Here is a 15,359-nt window from a genome sequence, read left to right on the forward strand (position 1 = left end):
AAGAAAGAATGAGAGAAAGAGTGATTTGAGTATGATGCGTGTATAGAGACGTCGGATGTCTTCTTCCTTTCTTTCTTTTTCTTTCTTTCATAGAGTAAGACTCGTGGAGAGATAGGGGTGTAGAGAGGAAGAATGTCTTCTCTCTACTCCTCTTCCTCGTCCTCTACGTCAACGTACCTATCTCTGTCTATCCCTCTCTTTCTGTCTATCTCTCTATTGCTCTCTCTATCTTTGTATATCTATAGGACTGTCTAGATGTATGTATACGGCCCTCCCTCTCTTTTCTTAAGTTGTGGGAGTGAGGGCGGATGTGTGAGTCTCCCTACCTACGTCTCAACGCTAGAGAGCATCACCTTCTTCTTCTTCTTAAGATCTTCTCTTGTCTTCATCTCTCTGACAACTTTCTTTCTTTCTTTCTCTGGATCATATCTCTTTCTTTTTTCTTGCTTCTCTTCTCTCTCTCTCTCTTTATCTCTCTCTCTTTATCTCTCTCTCTTTATCTCTCTTCTTCTTTTCCTTCCATCTCTTCTTATCGTCTTCCTCCTCCTTTCCTTCCTTCCTCTTTCTTTCTTTCATTCATCTCGTATCTACCTCTCTCTTTCACCCTTCTTCTTCTTCTCTTCTTGTCGCTTTGCAGGTAAAACAACTCAGATGACTCAGTATATAGCCGAGGCGGGCTTGATAGGCTCAGGTCAGATGATCGGATGCACACAGCCACGGCGTGTAGCGGCGATCTCCGTAGCTAAGAGAGTAGCTGAAGAGTATGGGTGTCGTGTAGGCCAGGAAGTAGGATATAACATTCGCTTCGAAGATTGTACGAGCCCCGACACAATCATAAAATATATGACAGATGGGATGCTCCTAAGAGAAGCTCTTATGGACTCCTCCTTGAAAAGATATTCCGTCGTCATGCTCGACGAAGCCCATGAAAGAACTATCAGCACAGACGTCCTCTTCGGATTACTCAAGGTATAGACGAGCAGGAAGGAAGAAAGAAAGAAAGAAAGATGGGGGAAAAGGGCAAAGAGAAGATTCATGGAGATACGAAGAGTCGCGAGTCTAATCGGTACCTTGCTCTCCTCTACGTTTATCGTCGATGTATGTATAGATAAATAGATAGATCTCTCTTGAATCGACAAGAGGCTATATGGATAGTTGAGAGGTCAAGATCCAAAAAGAAGAAGAAAGAAACTGTCTTTATACCTCACCCATACATACATAGATTCGTACATACATACCGATATCTGTATCTATAGGTACCCCTACTTGTCTAGAGCTTTATATCTATTGTGTGTATGGGTGAGTCCGAGCTATGACTACTAGGTAGAGTCCGTGACCGTCGGTTTGATGGGAAATCCATGTGTCTATCTGTACAGGTGTACATACACCTTCTTGCATGTATCTAGATAGAAAGAGGAGTTCTACGTATATGAGGACGTGGAGGAGATAGAGACGTCTATCCACCCCGTAGTATAGAGATGAGGGAGGTATCGAGGCAGGTGTCGTGAAGATGGATGGTAGTTTCGACAGAAGAAGAAGAAGAAAAGAAGAAGAGGCTTTGATCTCCGACCTTGCAGTTCGCCGTGGATATCTCTCTACTCGAGTGTCTTTCTTCTCTCTTTCACTTCATTCGCTTTCTTTTTTTCTCTCTAGTGTTTCTTGCCTTTCGCCTCGGTCATCTTCAACCTTTGTAGAAGAAGAAGAGATAGATGAAGGAATGGATCTATGCATGAGTCCTCCACTGATCCATTCCTCTTATCTTCTTTCTCTTCCCAGCAGATCGAGGAAGAACAAGAAGAGAAAGAAAGAGAGAGAGAAAGGCGAAAAGAATTGCTTTCTTCTTTCTCCCTTCCTTTCTCTTCTCCGAGGTGGTCGGTGACGTGCTGGAGAGTGATAGCCAGCTCGACAGATACCCGCCTAACAGTCAGCTCTACATAGATAGATGCGCACATACACATATAGACCCACACAAGTCTCTCTCGTCTCTCTTTCTCGGTCCCTCTCCAAATCCGACGCCTAACGAGAGATCAGCGTTCACTACAGATCGGTTAAAGATAGATAGATAGATCAAAGATAGAAAGGTGTCTGTATGAGTTGCGACGTGCGTTGGGATAGGTCTGAAGAGATTGAAGGAAGCACGTATCTTCATGTCTGTATAGATGGGTGACCTACCCTTATAAGACGTGAAGACCTTTTTTTCTCTTTCCTTCTTTCTTGTTTGCTCCTTCATCTCCTTTTCTTTCTCCATTCTCTCCCTGTTCTTCACTCTCTTTCTTTCTTTCCTTTCTTTCTTTCTTTCTTTCTTTCTTCATTTCTTTCTTTCTTCATTTCTTTCTTTGTCTTCAGGCCTGTTGTCGCCAGCGTTCAGATTTTAAGTTAATTGTGACCTCTGCTACTTTAGATGCGGAGAAGTTCTCGAATTACTTCTTTAATTCTCACATCTTTACCATTCCAGGAAGGACGTTCCCTGTGGAGATTCTATACACGAAGGAGCCCGAGGCGGACTACGTTGAAGCCGCTTTGATCACTGTCTTGCAGATTCATTTATGCGAGCCTCCAGGAGATATTCTTCTCTTTCTAACAGGCCAAGAGGAAATCGATACGGCTTGTCAGACCTTGCATGAACGCATGCAAAAGTTAGAAAGTACCAATCCTCCTCCTTTAATTATTCTGCCTGTCTATTCGGCTCTTCCGTCGGAGATGCAGACAATGATCTTTGATCCTCCTCCTCCCGGGTGTCGGAAATGCGTCGTCGCCACAAATATTGCTGAAGCTTCTCTCACTATTGACGGTAAGAAAGAGAGAGGGGAAAGAGAAAGAAAGAGAGAGGGGAAAGAGAAAGAAAGAGAGAGGGGAAAGAGAATGAAAGAGAGAGGGGAAAGAGAAAGAGAAAGAAGGATAGAAAGACTGTGGGAGAAGAAGAAGAGAAAGAAGAGATGGAGAAGATGTGGAGACGGGGTGCGTGGGATGTGCTTGAAAAGGAGAAGAAGTCAAATGACAAGTCTAGACCACAGAAGAAGAGAAAGAAGAAGAATGATGGAAGAAAGAAAAGAAAAGAGAGAGAAAGGATAGGGTCGATGACAGATAGAGAAAATTTAGAGAGATAGAGATCGATAGGTAGATCTCCGTTGTGATAGAGAGACAGACAGTCAGACTCGATACCCAATGGACACGGCTTTTCTCCTCTCTTTTTTCCTTTCTCTTTCTCATCCCTTCACTCCTTCCTTCTCTGTCTCCATCTTCTTTTTCTCCTTTCTTTCTGTAGGGATTTACTTCGTGGTCGATCCAGGCTTTGCGAAGATGAAGATGTACAATCCCAAGACAGGCATGGATAGCCTCGTCGTCGCTCCTATCAGCCAGGCGAATGCGAGGCAAAGAGCTGGAAGAGCCGGAAGAACTGGTAGGGAGGAAACACGGACTACTACTACTACTACTATTACTATTACTACTACTACGACAATGAAAGAAGAAGAAGAATCTGTCGCACTACACATAGCAGGAGGAGGAGGAGAAGGCGAAGAATGATAGATGGGATACAATTAGATATAGAGAGGATGCTGCAACGAGAAGAGAAAAGAAGAAACATAAGAAAAAGAGAAAGAGAAAGGCAGAGAGGTAGAGAGATCAAAGATAGATAGATAGATAGATTTCAAGAGGAGTGAGAGAAGAGGTAGACAGATAGAGACAGGAGGTCTTTTAGCTTTCTTTCTTTTTATTTTTCTTTCCTTCAATTCTCTTTCTCCCCCTCTTCCTTAGTTTGTCTGTCTCTTTTGGTTCTCCTAGTTTTTCTTTCTTTCTTTCCTTGCCTTCTACCTCTACCTCTTGGTTGAATTGGCTCATCGTGTCCCCCAGTCTCTCTCTTCTTCTTCTCTCTTCTTTCTTTCTTCTCCTGCCTTCCTCTCCTCCACCTGTTTCTCCGTCATCCTTCTGTTCTTTCTTCTTCGTCTTCTTCCTCTTCCATTCCTTCTTTCTTCTCCTTCCTCTCTGTCTTCTTGTGTATGTATCCATGTATGTGCATCTGTGTATGTATGTGCATGTATCTGTATCTATGTATATTCGTGTATGTGTATGTAGAATATGTATATCTGTGTATGCAGTCATACCTATGTGTATGTATGTGTATGAATGTGTGTGTACAGGCCCAGGGAAGTGCTATCGTTTATATACAGAGCAAGCGTATAGGTGCGAAATGCTTCCTACGGCTGTGCCGGAGATCCAGAGAACGAATCTGGAGAATACTGTACTTCTACTCAAAGCCATGGGAGTGAACGACATGCTAAACTTCGATTTTATGGACCCACCGCCTGTACAGGTACACCACAGACATCCCAAATCTTCTCTCATCTATCTCTATCTATCTCTTGTCTATCTTTAATCTATCTATCTATCTATCTTTAATCTATCTATCTTCGTCCGATCTATTTACCTCTCTTTCGTCTGTCCTCTTCAGTGTCTCTGTCTGTCTTTTTATCTTATCAGGCCGCTGTCATGCTTTCTCAATCTCTCTCTCTCTCCCTGCTCCAGATCTATCCATCTTTATTCTGTCTTTCCTTCTATCGACAAGTTCTTTATCTATCTATCTCTCTGTCTCTCTCTCGTCACTGATCTACCAGTCTTCAATCTCTCCTCAGTCCGTCTGTCTATGTTTCTCTATGCAAGATTCTTCCCGGGTGTATCGACTACTACTAGTAGTAGTAGTACTAGTAGTCACCTTTCAGTCTGGCCTCTTCACTCTTTCTCTCTGCAGTCTGTTGTGTTGGACTTCTACTGTATGTCTCTCCTATACATATAAGTCTCCTTATGTATTAAGCAGCTCTCGTTTCTCATTTCTTTTTAGATGTCTCTTCATTCAGGGACATAGATCAAAGAGGTCTTTCTATCAGACGTCAACTTTTCTTTTCGAGTGAAAAAGAGAAAGGAGAAATAGAGTCGATGCACAGAAAGGATTGTGTTTTCGCGCAAAAGAAAGGATAATCCAACCTAGAGAGGCGGAAAGAACATGCTATCTTCTCTCAGCATGTCTCGTTTCTCTTCTTCACTCTTCTTTTCCTTTCTTTCTTTCTTTCTACCCGATCTCCCTATAGATAGATGTCTGGCTGGCGTGTAGCCTTGAGTAGACCAAGGGTCTGTAGAAGGGTGTACATACACCCGGTGAACCTAGGAGGACGTGAGTGATCAAATGGCCCTTTTGTCTTTCCATCTTTTCTTCTCTTTTAGCCCTACAGACATCTATCTCTCTCTCTCTGTATCTCGATTCTCTATCTGAAAGACGGAGCCTCCAATCTCTGTATGGTGTAGACTGCACTTCCTTCTCTCTTTCTCTCCCTCTGTATGGTCGCCCATCCATCCATCCCTCTCTCTCTCTCTCTCTCTCATCCCCTCTACCCATCGATGTCTTCCTTTCTTCCTCTCTACAGACATCGATCACCGAAGGGGCGTCGGGGAGTTTCGATGACCTTTCTTTCTTTCTTTTTTCTTGTGTGGGTGTATTCCAGACCTTGATTAATGCCTTGGAGAGTTTGTATGAGCTCGGAGCGTTAGACGATGAAGGTCTGTTGACACGCCTAGGAAGAAAAATGGCGGAATTCCCTATGGAGCCCCAACTAAGTAAAATGCTCTTAACAAGCGTCGATCTTAAGTGTAGCGACGAGATCATTACGATTGTCTCGATGCTTAGCGTGCAGAATGTCTTCTATAGACCTAAGGTAAGCCACAGTACCCTACATACATATTTTCTCACCTATCCTCTTCTCTCTCTCTCTTCTTCATCTTTCTATTCCTTCTCTCATTGTCTCTTTCTTTCCCTATGTATTTTGTCTTCAAGGGTGTCCATACTTCCATACATGCAGACGTGATCGGTTCATACAGACACGTCTGTCTACATATCTAGATTCTCTCATACACATGTATACGTACACTGTATATAGTCATCTCAGTTTATACGATATATATATATATATAGGCATGCGCTCCACTGAAGGGGGGCACGTAGATAGACATCTGATATGTATAGATAGAGATAGATATAGATAGGCATGAAGATGTAAGAGGAGGAGGAGGAGGGATGAATGAATAATGCAAAGGAGCAAGGAGAAGAAGACGATAGCGTGAAAGAGAAAGAGAGAAGAGAGAGGCAGTATCGCGTACAGAGAAAGAAAGGAAGAGCCCTAAGTGGGTTGCCGTAGAATGACGTAGAAGAGCACGACGGGTGAGATGGAGAAGACTGATACGACTAGTATTAGTATTACTAGTAGTAGTATTGCACTTGATTGGATCTTCTCGTCTCTCTTCTGTCTCCAGGAGGAGAAGAAGAAAGAGAAGAGAGTCATTCAGTGAAGCCGTTATTCCATCTAACTTCTACTCATCGTCTTCCTTCCTTTTGGTTTCCTCTCTCTTGTCTTCTTTTCTCCTCTCTCTCTCGTTCTTCTTTTCTTTCTTTGTTTCTTTACACAGGACAAGCAAGCTATGTCTGATCAGAAGAAGAGTTGTTTTCATCAGCCTGAAGGCGACCACGTCACTTATCTCGAAATCTATCGGGCGTGGCAGAGAAATCGCTTCTCCAATTCGTGGTGCTACGAAAACTTTGTACAGGTCAGTCAGCTAGCCAGTCAGACAGCTATTTTCTAGACACCTCCTCCCGGTGTCTAGAGAAAAACGAAGGAGTCTGTAGACACAGCAGAATAGATGGAAGCTCGATTGAAGGGTGGGATGCAGGGAAGAACGTGATAGAGGCAAATTCTTTAGAAGAATGCTCCTCTTCATTTGGGCTATCTTTGTTTGTATCGCACTCTTCTCCATTCCCCGTTCATCGCATGCAGTGTCTCACCATTAGTATGCTCATGGAGCTCCGCTTTTAGACGGTGTCGCTTCCGTCTGTATATAAGACGTGCTGATACGAGGTCTTACCGCCCTCTTTACCTTCTTCCTTAGTATCTGATAGGGGAAATGGACTCATTTCTACTCGGCAAGAAACGTTGTTTCACGAGAGGATGAAGAAGAATCGATCTATCGCTGTGAAAGGACTGGTCGATGGATGGATGAATAGTCGATGGGTTGAGATGTCTCGCATGACACTTCCGGTAACATAGTCTCACATATCAAGTTTTGACGTACATGTCTCTCGATTGATACACATCTCGACTGTCGAAGGTCAATCGATATATATATATATATCTATCTATATATATATATATAGGTCTATGTAAGTTAAGAAGGGATGTTGAACGGATGAGATATGAGGGAACTGATTGATTGATCGATATCGATTGCCTGTCGTATCGATTGTTCTCTCGATTGATATATCGATTGTCTGCATGCTTTATTGTTCTCTTCTCTCGATATCTTCGTCTCTTCATCTTAGTGTGGCTCTTCATTATCTTGACTGGTGTATGTGTATGGCTAGTAGTAGCTCTGCATGTGGCTTGTGCCCCTATGACTTTTGAATGCTTAGAGTCGCGCTCTACGCCGAGCTCAGGATGTGAGGAAGCAACTAATTACCATTATGGATCGATACAAACTTGACGTCATCTCAGCTGGCAAAGATTATAACCGAATACGTGAGAAAAATAACATCCATACAGGCAAAGAAAGAAAGAAAGAAAGCTTTCTTTACATGTAAACCTACACATCCACCAATACATCGATCTATGTATCTATCCACCTTTAATCTATCGATCTACTTCTAATCTATCTATCTATCTATCTGTCTCTATGTATCTCTAATCTATATCCCGTCCATCTGTCTATCTATCTACATCTATCTATATAGGGTGTCCCTAAGTCTAGCACCCTGCATATTCTTTGTGTGTGGTGGGTATATGTGGATCGATGCGTCTACGCGTGTATGTTGAAGAGCATTTCTTTCCTTTCCTCTTTCGTCTGATTCTTATTCATTCTTTCTTTTTCTCTCCTTCGTCTCTCCTCTCACCTTTCTTTTCTTTCTCCTGTCTGTTTGTTTGTGCATGCTTTTTCCTCTTCTTTCTTTCTTCTTATCTTCGCATGTTCGTACGTCTCTTCTCGCTCACGTTTACAACCCTCTCGCCGCATGCATCACACTCTTACGTACAGTCACATATATATGCTTTCTTCTTTCTTTCATTCTTTCTCTCTTCTTCCCTTTTTCTTCCTCTCTTATTCCGTTCACGTCGTTATCTCTCCCTTCGCATGCATACATGTACCTCTTGAACCCGTCTATCTGGCCTTGTTCTATTTCTGTATCTATCTTTCTATCTGTCTTCAATCTATCTATCTATTTTCAATCTATCTATCTATCTTTAATCTATCTATCTATCCTCATTCTATATCTATCTATCTATCTCTTTCACTCTACATCTTTCCCTACTTTCTTTCTTTGTTTCTTCTGGCTTTTCTTTCTCTTCTGTCTCCTTTCTTGTTGAAATTTCTTTCTTCCTTGTGTCTTTCTCTCTTCTCTCCTTATGTTGTAGGTCGCTGTATATGCGCAGGTTACTTCCGCCATGCATGCCGTGTAGATCCGCAAGAAGGCTATCGAACTTTGGTCGACCATACACAAGTTTTCTTGCATCCATCGAGCGCTCTCTACAATCGTCATCCTGAGTGGATTATTTACCATGAGCTTGTCCTTACTACGAGAGAATACCTTCGAGACTGCTGTACCATCGAACCGCAGTGGCTAGTTGAAGTCGCTCCCAAGCTCTTCAAGCTTGTAAGAACGAGATTCCCCCAGACTCCTGCTAGCTATGCATCCATGCATGCATGCATCATCCACTTCTCTTTCTCATCTTCAATATGCGTCTTTCTCCTTCTCTTAGACATACATTCATACAAAGAAATACACATACAGATAGATATTTAGATAGACAGAGAGGTGGCGTATGCGTGTATATGATGTAGGTACATAGAGCACTGCTCGATCCTCTGTAGTTGTATTGACATTTCTGCATAGAGACAGATACATAAGTTCATAGGTATATGTATATGCGTGTCTATGTGGAGTGGTATCGCAGTGTACGAAAAAGAGCAGTATGCTGCATATAATTCCTAGCAGATCTCTGATAAAGAGCAAGAAGAAATCGAGGTAGCGAGAGGGTCGTCAAATGCCTCTCAACATCCTCCTCATGTGCCTCTCTCATTCGATCTGCCTGCCTATCTAGCTATGCATAGGCCTTTCATGCCGTGTATACGTATATATGCATATATATATGGAAGTGGAATGAGATGCATGTCTATGTCTGTATTTATACGTATATATATGTATGTACACATAGATATGTGTGTCTTTGAAAGTTGTGGGTGCTGATGAGAGAAGAGAGAGAGAAGAGGACGATGCTTAATCTTCTTCTCCTTCTTATGAGTATCTCTCTGTTTTTCTTTTCTTTCTTTCTTTCTAATTTTCAACTTGTTTTGTATCTCTTTCTTTCTTTCTTTCTTCTATTAGGCGGACCAGCAGAGACTGTCGAGGCGGAAGATGCGTGAGCGTATTGAACCCCTCTATGATCGGTTTGCCGAGCCTAATGCCTGGAGATTGTCGAAGAGAAGAGGTTAAGAGAAAGAACAACAAGTTAAAGAGGAAGCAGGATAAGAGAAAGAAAGAAGAAAAGCTTCAAGAGAAAGAAGAGGGCCATCTTAACTATCGACAGAGAGATAAAAGGAAGTTCATCGTATGTAGAGAGATCTTCTCATATTCTCATCTTTTCTATACAAAAGAGAGAAGTCTTATATCATTGTTACGGTCGTTCAGGTGGATGACTCCTCTGTCTATGGAGAATTTCTGTCTTTCTTGGCTGCTCGGATTACAAAGACTTGCTTGTTCCTCTTCTTCATTTTTTTCTCTGTGGGTTCTGATCAAAGTCTTCATATACGAACTTCATACATAAGGCCACCCTGACAGTCCATTCACTCATGACGCGCCACTCCAACCGCCCTCATGGGCATGCATGCAGTCACCCACCCATGCATGCATGCACATATCTATCTATCTATATATATATATGTATATCTGTATGTATATGCGTAGGGGTAAGGGATCCGGTATGCCACTGCTTTGATGTGTGATACTAAGAGAGAGAGAGAGAGGAGATAGACAGAAAGAAAGAGATAGAAAGATGAAGAGCTAGGTGGATAGATAAATGAGGAGGTGGGTATGAAGATGGTATCGATGAGCATAGAATGCTGTCTTTTTCTTCTCTCTTTTTCTTCTTGCTGTTCTCTCATTCATTTCTTTATTTGGAATCTCTCGGGGGTTTGTAAAGAACTTTTCTCTCTTCATCTCTTTTTGTCGTGTTATGTAGGAGAAAGAAAGGAGAGAAAGAAAGGTAGTAGTAGACCTATCTCTCTCTCTGTGTATGTATGTATGAATGACTATGTATGTATCTTTTCCTATCTTTTTGTGTGGCTGCTTCAGCAGCGTCATTTTTTGTTCCATATGGATGGAAATTCATCTTGTCTGACAGCCAGAGAATTTAGTTTCATGTTCTGTTTTATCCCGGCGATTTTCATCATGCATGCGTTTCTTGTTTGTGACTGAAGCGAGTGTACATACACCGCGCACGGAGGCGGCTAGTCAGAAGGTCTTCTCTCTTTTCAAGTGCTTGTCACCGAACTCTCATGACTACGGTCATGTATGAAGAAGAAGAAGTTTCTTCTTCTCGCTTTCTTTCTTCATTCGTTCGGCGCGTTCTCCCTCTACGCTTCTCTACTTGTTCCTATCGATTGGCCTTCCCTCCGAAATCCACAGGAGATAGAAAAGAAAGAAAGAAAGAAAGACACATTGTGTTCTCAAGAAGGCATCACGGTAAAGGATGGCTAGCTGGAGGAAAGCAATCGATTGTCGTGGACTGGTCGAAATCGATTGTGTCGGACTCATCGTTTCTCTCTTGTGCAAAGAAGAAGCGAAATAAGGAATGTGTGTGACCGAGTTTACCGCATATCCCAGCAGAAAGAAAGGTCAATCCTTATCTTACACAATGCGGTCTATCATGGGTGTTCGTCTCATCGCATTTAGATCTCTCCCACAATTGAAGAATCTTTCATCGAAACAGAGAGGAAGAAAGAGAGAGAGAGGCCAATGTCTCTGAGCAATCTCCATCACTCCTTCTTCCTTCTCTACACATCATTCTCTTCAGAGTTATCTACCTATTTTCAGACAGATACATAAAGATAGATAGGTAGATGGATAGAAAGATAGATAGATTGAACAGAGATAGATAGATATAGATCAAGAAGACTCCTCAGGGTGTGCCAGACTTCTCTCCCCATAGAGAATCGAAGAAAGTCCGATTCTCACCCATGCAGTTAGTAGATGTGCTACTCTTTACAAGGTCCTGCATGCAGTCGTCTTTCCGTCTTTTCCCTGTTGTTTTCTCCCTCAGTCATGAGCTTTCTACTCTATAGAAATCTATCCATGTATCTTCTACTACACCGTCCTTCTCAGATTCAGATACGCTACATCAGCCTCCTCCTTTTACCCTAGGCGTTCCGCTGTCCGCTAGCTGAAAAGAATGAGTAGATAGACCCCTTTCCTCGCTTGTACGTCTGTCTAGAGGGTCATCTTTTCACGGTCAAGAACTTCGTAGCCTTGCAGAACGGGGGGTATTTTTCTGTGATCTCTTGTATTTTGCAGTGCACTGACCTTGCACCGTAGCTCTAGAGAAAGATAGATCCTCGTTCCTTGGAGACAATAGCGAGAGCAACTCTATAGGAATAAACATACGGACTTTGATCGAGATACACGTTAGAGAAAAGCGTGCGGAGAAATGCTGATGGTCCCGACATTTCTTATCCTATCCTTGCCTGGCAACAGAACACACCTCTGTAGCATCTCTTCTCCTCTTCCTTGACGACAGGTCCTCGGGCGAATAGGAGGTATGTTCTCTTCAGATCTCTTTGGTTCGGGTCTTTGGTCCTTCTCCCGCTCTTCTTCACGACATAGAAGACTCTGGAACGGATTACAAAGTCTTCTTCTACTTCAGGAAATGACTCGGGGAAACAACTTATCTATCTTTACCCTATCTAAGGCGTAGAAGCATATCTACCTTTAACCTATCTACCTCTGATCTACCTGTCGCGGACCTCTCTACCTCCCCTCTGTCTATCGTAAGTCTCTATCTATCTAAATTTATCTATCTGCCATCTATCTATCAATCATCTCTACCAGTCTATCTACAATCTATTTTCCTCTCTTTAATCAATCCATCTATCTATCTATCTCAATCCTTCATACCACAGCAATAGTTGCGTCTCTTTTTTCATATGTGATCTCCCGTCCCCTCCTACGGTTAATATAGAGACAAGCATAGCAACTACTTTCTCTTTCAGCCACTCCTCTCTACCTCTTGTCTATCGATGTCTTTTGACTTCAGCAAAGAAGCCCGCAGAAGAGGCAAGGAGAAACCCTAACGAAGAAGGACCCTCGTGAGGAAAGAGAGGCCACCGTCTCCGCCTCTATAAGGTAACTGCCGCTCTAAAAGTTTTAACTGCTCTCATGGCGCGAAAAGAACTTCTTTTACGATCGCACTCTAGTCATCTTGATCTTCTCTCCTCTTCGTCTTCTCTCTTCCTGTTCTTCTTCCCCTTCCTTTCCTCTCTCGCCTCGGGAAGCACCTCCTGCGCGGAGTGGCTTCCTAGCCAGTCGACACCTCAACATATCGCTCTCATTCATCCATTCAAATACAAACATGAGACACCGGGGGATGTACGCAGGGCTTGTTCTCTCCTCTCTATTTTTCTTCTCTTCCTATCATTGAATGGATGAGACATTTCCCTCTTCCTTTCTTGTTTTCGTTCGATCTGCTTCTTCAGTCTCCCTGCTTCTTGCTTCGTCATTTTCTTCTTCTTCTTCTGCTGTGTCTCTCCATTCTTTTTCGTTTCTTTACTTCACATCTTCTTCAATGTTCTATTACCAACATCCGCTTACTCACCAGCACACTCATTCACTCGCTCCTATAGCATTCTCCAATTATTATCGGTACCCCTCCTTCCCTAGTCTCGTCTCACGGTGTACATACACCACCTCATCGATCATCGACAGTGGAAGAACGATCGTATCAGCCAGCCTTCCTTCGCCGATTCTTCTTTTTCTCTCTTTCTCTTCCCGTTTGACTTCTTGCTTTTCTTCTTTTCTTCCTTATTTTCTTGGCATGTTCTCCCTCGTGACAGGACGGCCTTCTCAGCCTTTTCTTTTCTCCTAACCCCTATCTCTTCCTCTTTCTTCCGCCTGTCACTTTCGCTTCGGTGTTCTCCGGTGACAAGAAATTCCCCGGGCTTGTTTTGTCTCTCCATTCATCTCTCTGTCTTTTAACGAGATTCTTTCTTTCTTTTCGCGGAGAAGAGAAAGCAGCATGTCGCTTGTCTCCTCGTTGTTCTATTTATTTCTCTCTAAGGGGGCGAGAGAAGAAGAAAATCGGACGCGAAGAGGCTTCTTTCAGGGAAGAAGAAGAATGAGAAGGTCTGGAGTCTTTTCCGTCGTTTCTCTAGTGACTTTCCTTTCTCTTGTATCTTCGCAGAAGCCCTCTAAACGTCTTCTTTTTGTCAATGCGGCAGAAGAAGAAGAGAGTGCAAATGGAGCGAAGAAGGAGGTTCAATCAGGTAGAGCCGATATGAATTAGATCGCTTGCCATCTTCTCTCTCTCCTTCGTGTTTCTTCGTGGATAGACTTACTACACACACGGTGATAAGACGGTCCTCGCTTGAAGCAAAGAGCAGAAGAAAGAGAGGAATAAAGACCAGAGTGGAGAGAAGAAAGGAGGGAGCCTATCGGAGAAATGAAAGGGCTAGAAGAAGGAGACAAGGTTATACATACCAGAAGAATGACAGAGATCACATTTATATATATATATATTTCTGTATGCATCCACATATATGAATATATATATGTATGTGACTGCACTCCCATCTCCCGCCATAGTAAGAGACACGACATACTCATGGTGCTTGTAGAGAGGGGAAAAGAGAAAGAAGTCCAAGCCATCACGGCTGAATTTTCCGTTCCTCTTTCTCTCATTCCCTTCATACACCTACTTATCAGCCCCCCCTCCCGGAGCCCATACAGACGTTCATATATGAATACATAGAGATATATAGATAGATATAGATAGGTAGATAGACTAAAGACAGGTACATACAGATTCATACATCTTCATGCGTCGTACATACATCTAGTGAAACTTCGTCTCTATCTTTCTAGTATTCCTCTACCTCTTCATACATACATACATCTTGGTACATACTCATATCTACACATATGTACAGATTCGCATAGACATGCCTATTCATTTATCTCTCATACCATTGAGACTAAGAAAGCAGGAGAGGCGCCATCCTCTTTTTCTTGTATTTCTTTTCCCTTTCTGATATAGTGAAACACACAAAGGAGATCAGCACCAACAGAAGGCTTCAATCATCCTTCTGAACGACTCTGCAGGGTTTTTCTTTCTTCTTCTCTTCCTCTTCTTTTGTTTCTTCTTCTTCGTCTACTTCGTCTTTTCGCACCTTCTATAGAATTGAGAAGCAGATTTCTTTTCTTTTCTTGATCTCTGTGCTGCATGCGTGAGTGCATGCATGTCTTCAGCTAGCGACTTCGCCAGGACTCTTCCACGATGGGATCTAGACAGACACTTCCCCTACACGTCGATTGAAGATGAAGCGCTTGACGAGGAGCTCGCGGAGATCGAGAGGAGAGCGAAGGTCTTCATGGAGACTTACAAAGGCCGTCTTCACGAGAAGCTGTACGAGGCTATTAGGGAGTACGAAGAAATAGAAGAAGCCTTAGGCCAGGGAAGGTGCTACTCCTACCTGGTAGAATCTGTGAAGAAAACAGATACAGTGGTCGTGAAGAGACGCAGTCATCTCTCGGCGAAACAGTCGAGGTAAGAAGAGCCATCCAAGAGAATAGAAAGAGACAAGGAGTGATCAAGAGGCAGAGAGGAGGGAGGACAGGCGAAAGAAGAAAGAAGAAGAAGGAGGAGGGAGACTGACTTCTGTCTGTTCTCCTTCTTTTCTCTTTGCATTTCCACTGATCAAGGAAGGAGTCGTCATGTGCGTTTCATAAGGTAGAAGTCTGTTAAGAGAGAGAGAGAGACTTTCCGTCTTGTTGTCTTAAGACAGAATGGAGAGTTTGAGAAGGTAGAGAGAGCATTCATTCAACTTAACACTCCTGGCGTGGTCTCTTCTCCTTCGGTTCTCCACCATTCATCTATCCACATGGTCTGCTCTCTCAACACTGCTCCGCTATGTATATAGATATATATTTACATAGTCATCACAGACACCACGTATACCTATACCCACCTTATATATCTATTTGTATAGATATATATATATATATATACATATATGTATATGTATAGGCGTATTACCTGCGAGGACGGACATACGTATAAATA

At 42.8% G+C, this 15,359-nt stretch overlaps 2 protein-coding genes across 2 annotated transcripts in view; both read left to right on the forward strand.

Moving 5' to 3' along the window:
- Positions 1 to 20: 20 nt before the first annotated feature.
- On the forward strand, positions 21 to 10,771 carry CSUI_002384 (pre-mrna-splicing factor atp-dependent rna helicase). The gene is made up of 9 exons (XM_068062586.1): positions 21 to 969; positions 2,347 to 2,791; positions 3,266 to 3,400; positions 4,140 to 4,312; positions 5,496 to 5,705; positions 6,454 to 6,591; positions 7,451 to 7,556; positions 8,445 to 8,683; positions 9,416 to 10,771. The coding sequence occupies exons 1-9, from the start codon at positions 256 to 258 to the stop codon at positions 9,521 to 9,523; spliced, it is 2,268 nt and encodes a 755-aa protein (XP_067925443.1). The 5' UTR covers positions 21 to 255; the 3' UTR covers positions 9,524 to 10,771.
- A 1,051-nt stretch (positions 10,772 to 11,822) lies between these two features.
- The window catches only part of CSUI_002385 (peptidase family m3 protein), a 10,723-nt gene continuing 7,186 nt past the window's right edge, over positions 11,823 to 15,359 (forward strand). The window contains exons 1-4 of the mRNA XM_068062587.1: positions 11,823 to 12,072; positions 12,339 to 12,427; positions 13,359 to 13,563; positions 14,546 to 14,843. Coding sequence (XP_067925444.1) covers positions 13,416 to 13,563; positions 14,546 to 14,843 — 446 coding nt within the window. The 5' untranslated portion in view covers positions 11,823 to 12,072; positions 12,339 to 12,427; positions 13,359 to 13,415. The remainder of the gene's footprint in view (positions 12,073 to 12,338; positions 12,428 to 13,358; positions 13,564 to 14,545; positions 14,844 to 15,359) is intronic.

Source organism: Cystoisospora suis, assembly GCF_002600585.1.
Source record: "Cystoisospora suis strain Wien I chromosome Unknown contig_1014, whole genome shotgun sequence".
Taxonomy (NCBI): domain Eukaryota; phylum Apicomplexa; class Conoidasida; order Eucoccidiorida; family Sarcocystidae; genus Cystoisospora; species Cystoisospora suis.

Bases quoted from the DNA above. Each gene is read 5' to 3' on its own strand.
- CSUI_002384 (XM_068062586.1), top strand. From the start codon at position 256: ATGTATGTATACGGCCCTCCCTCTCTTTTCTTAAGTTGTGGGAGTGAG. The intron at 970-2,346 runs GTATAGACGAGC...CTTTGTCTTCAG, and splicing joins TCCTCTTCGGATTACTCAAG to GCCTGTTGTCGCCAGCGTTC. The intron at 5,706-6,453 runs GTAAGCCACAGT...TTCTTTACACAG, and splicing joins ATGTCTTCTATAGACCTAAG to GACAAGCAAGCTATGTCTGA.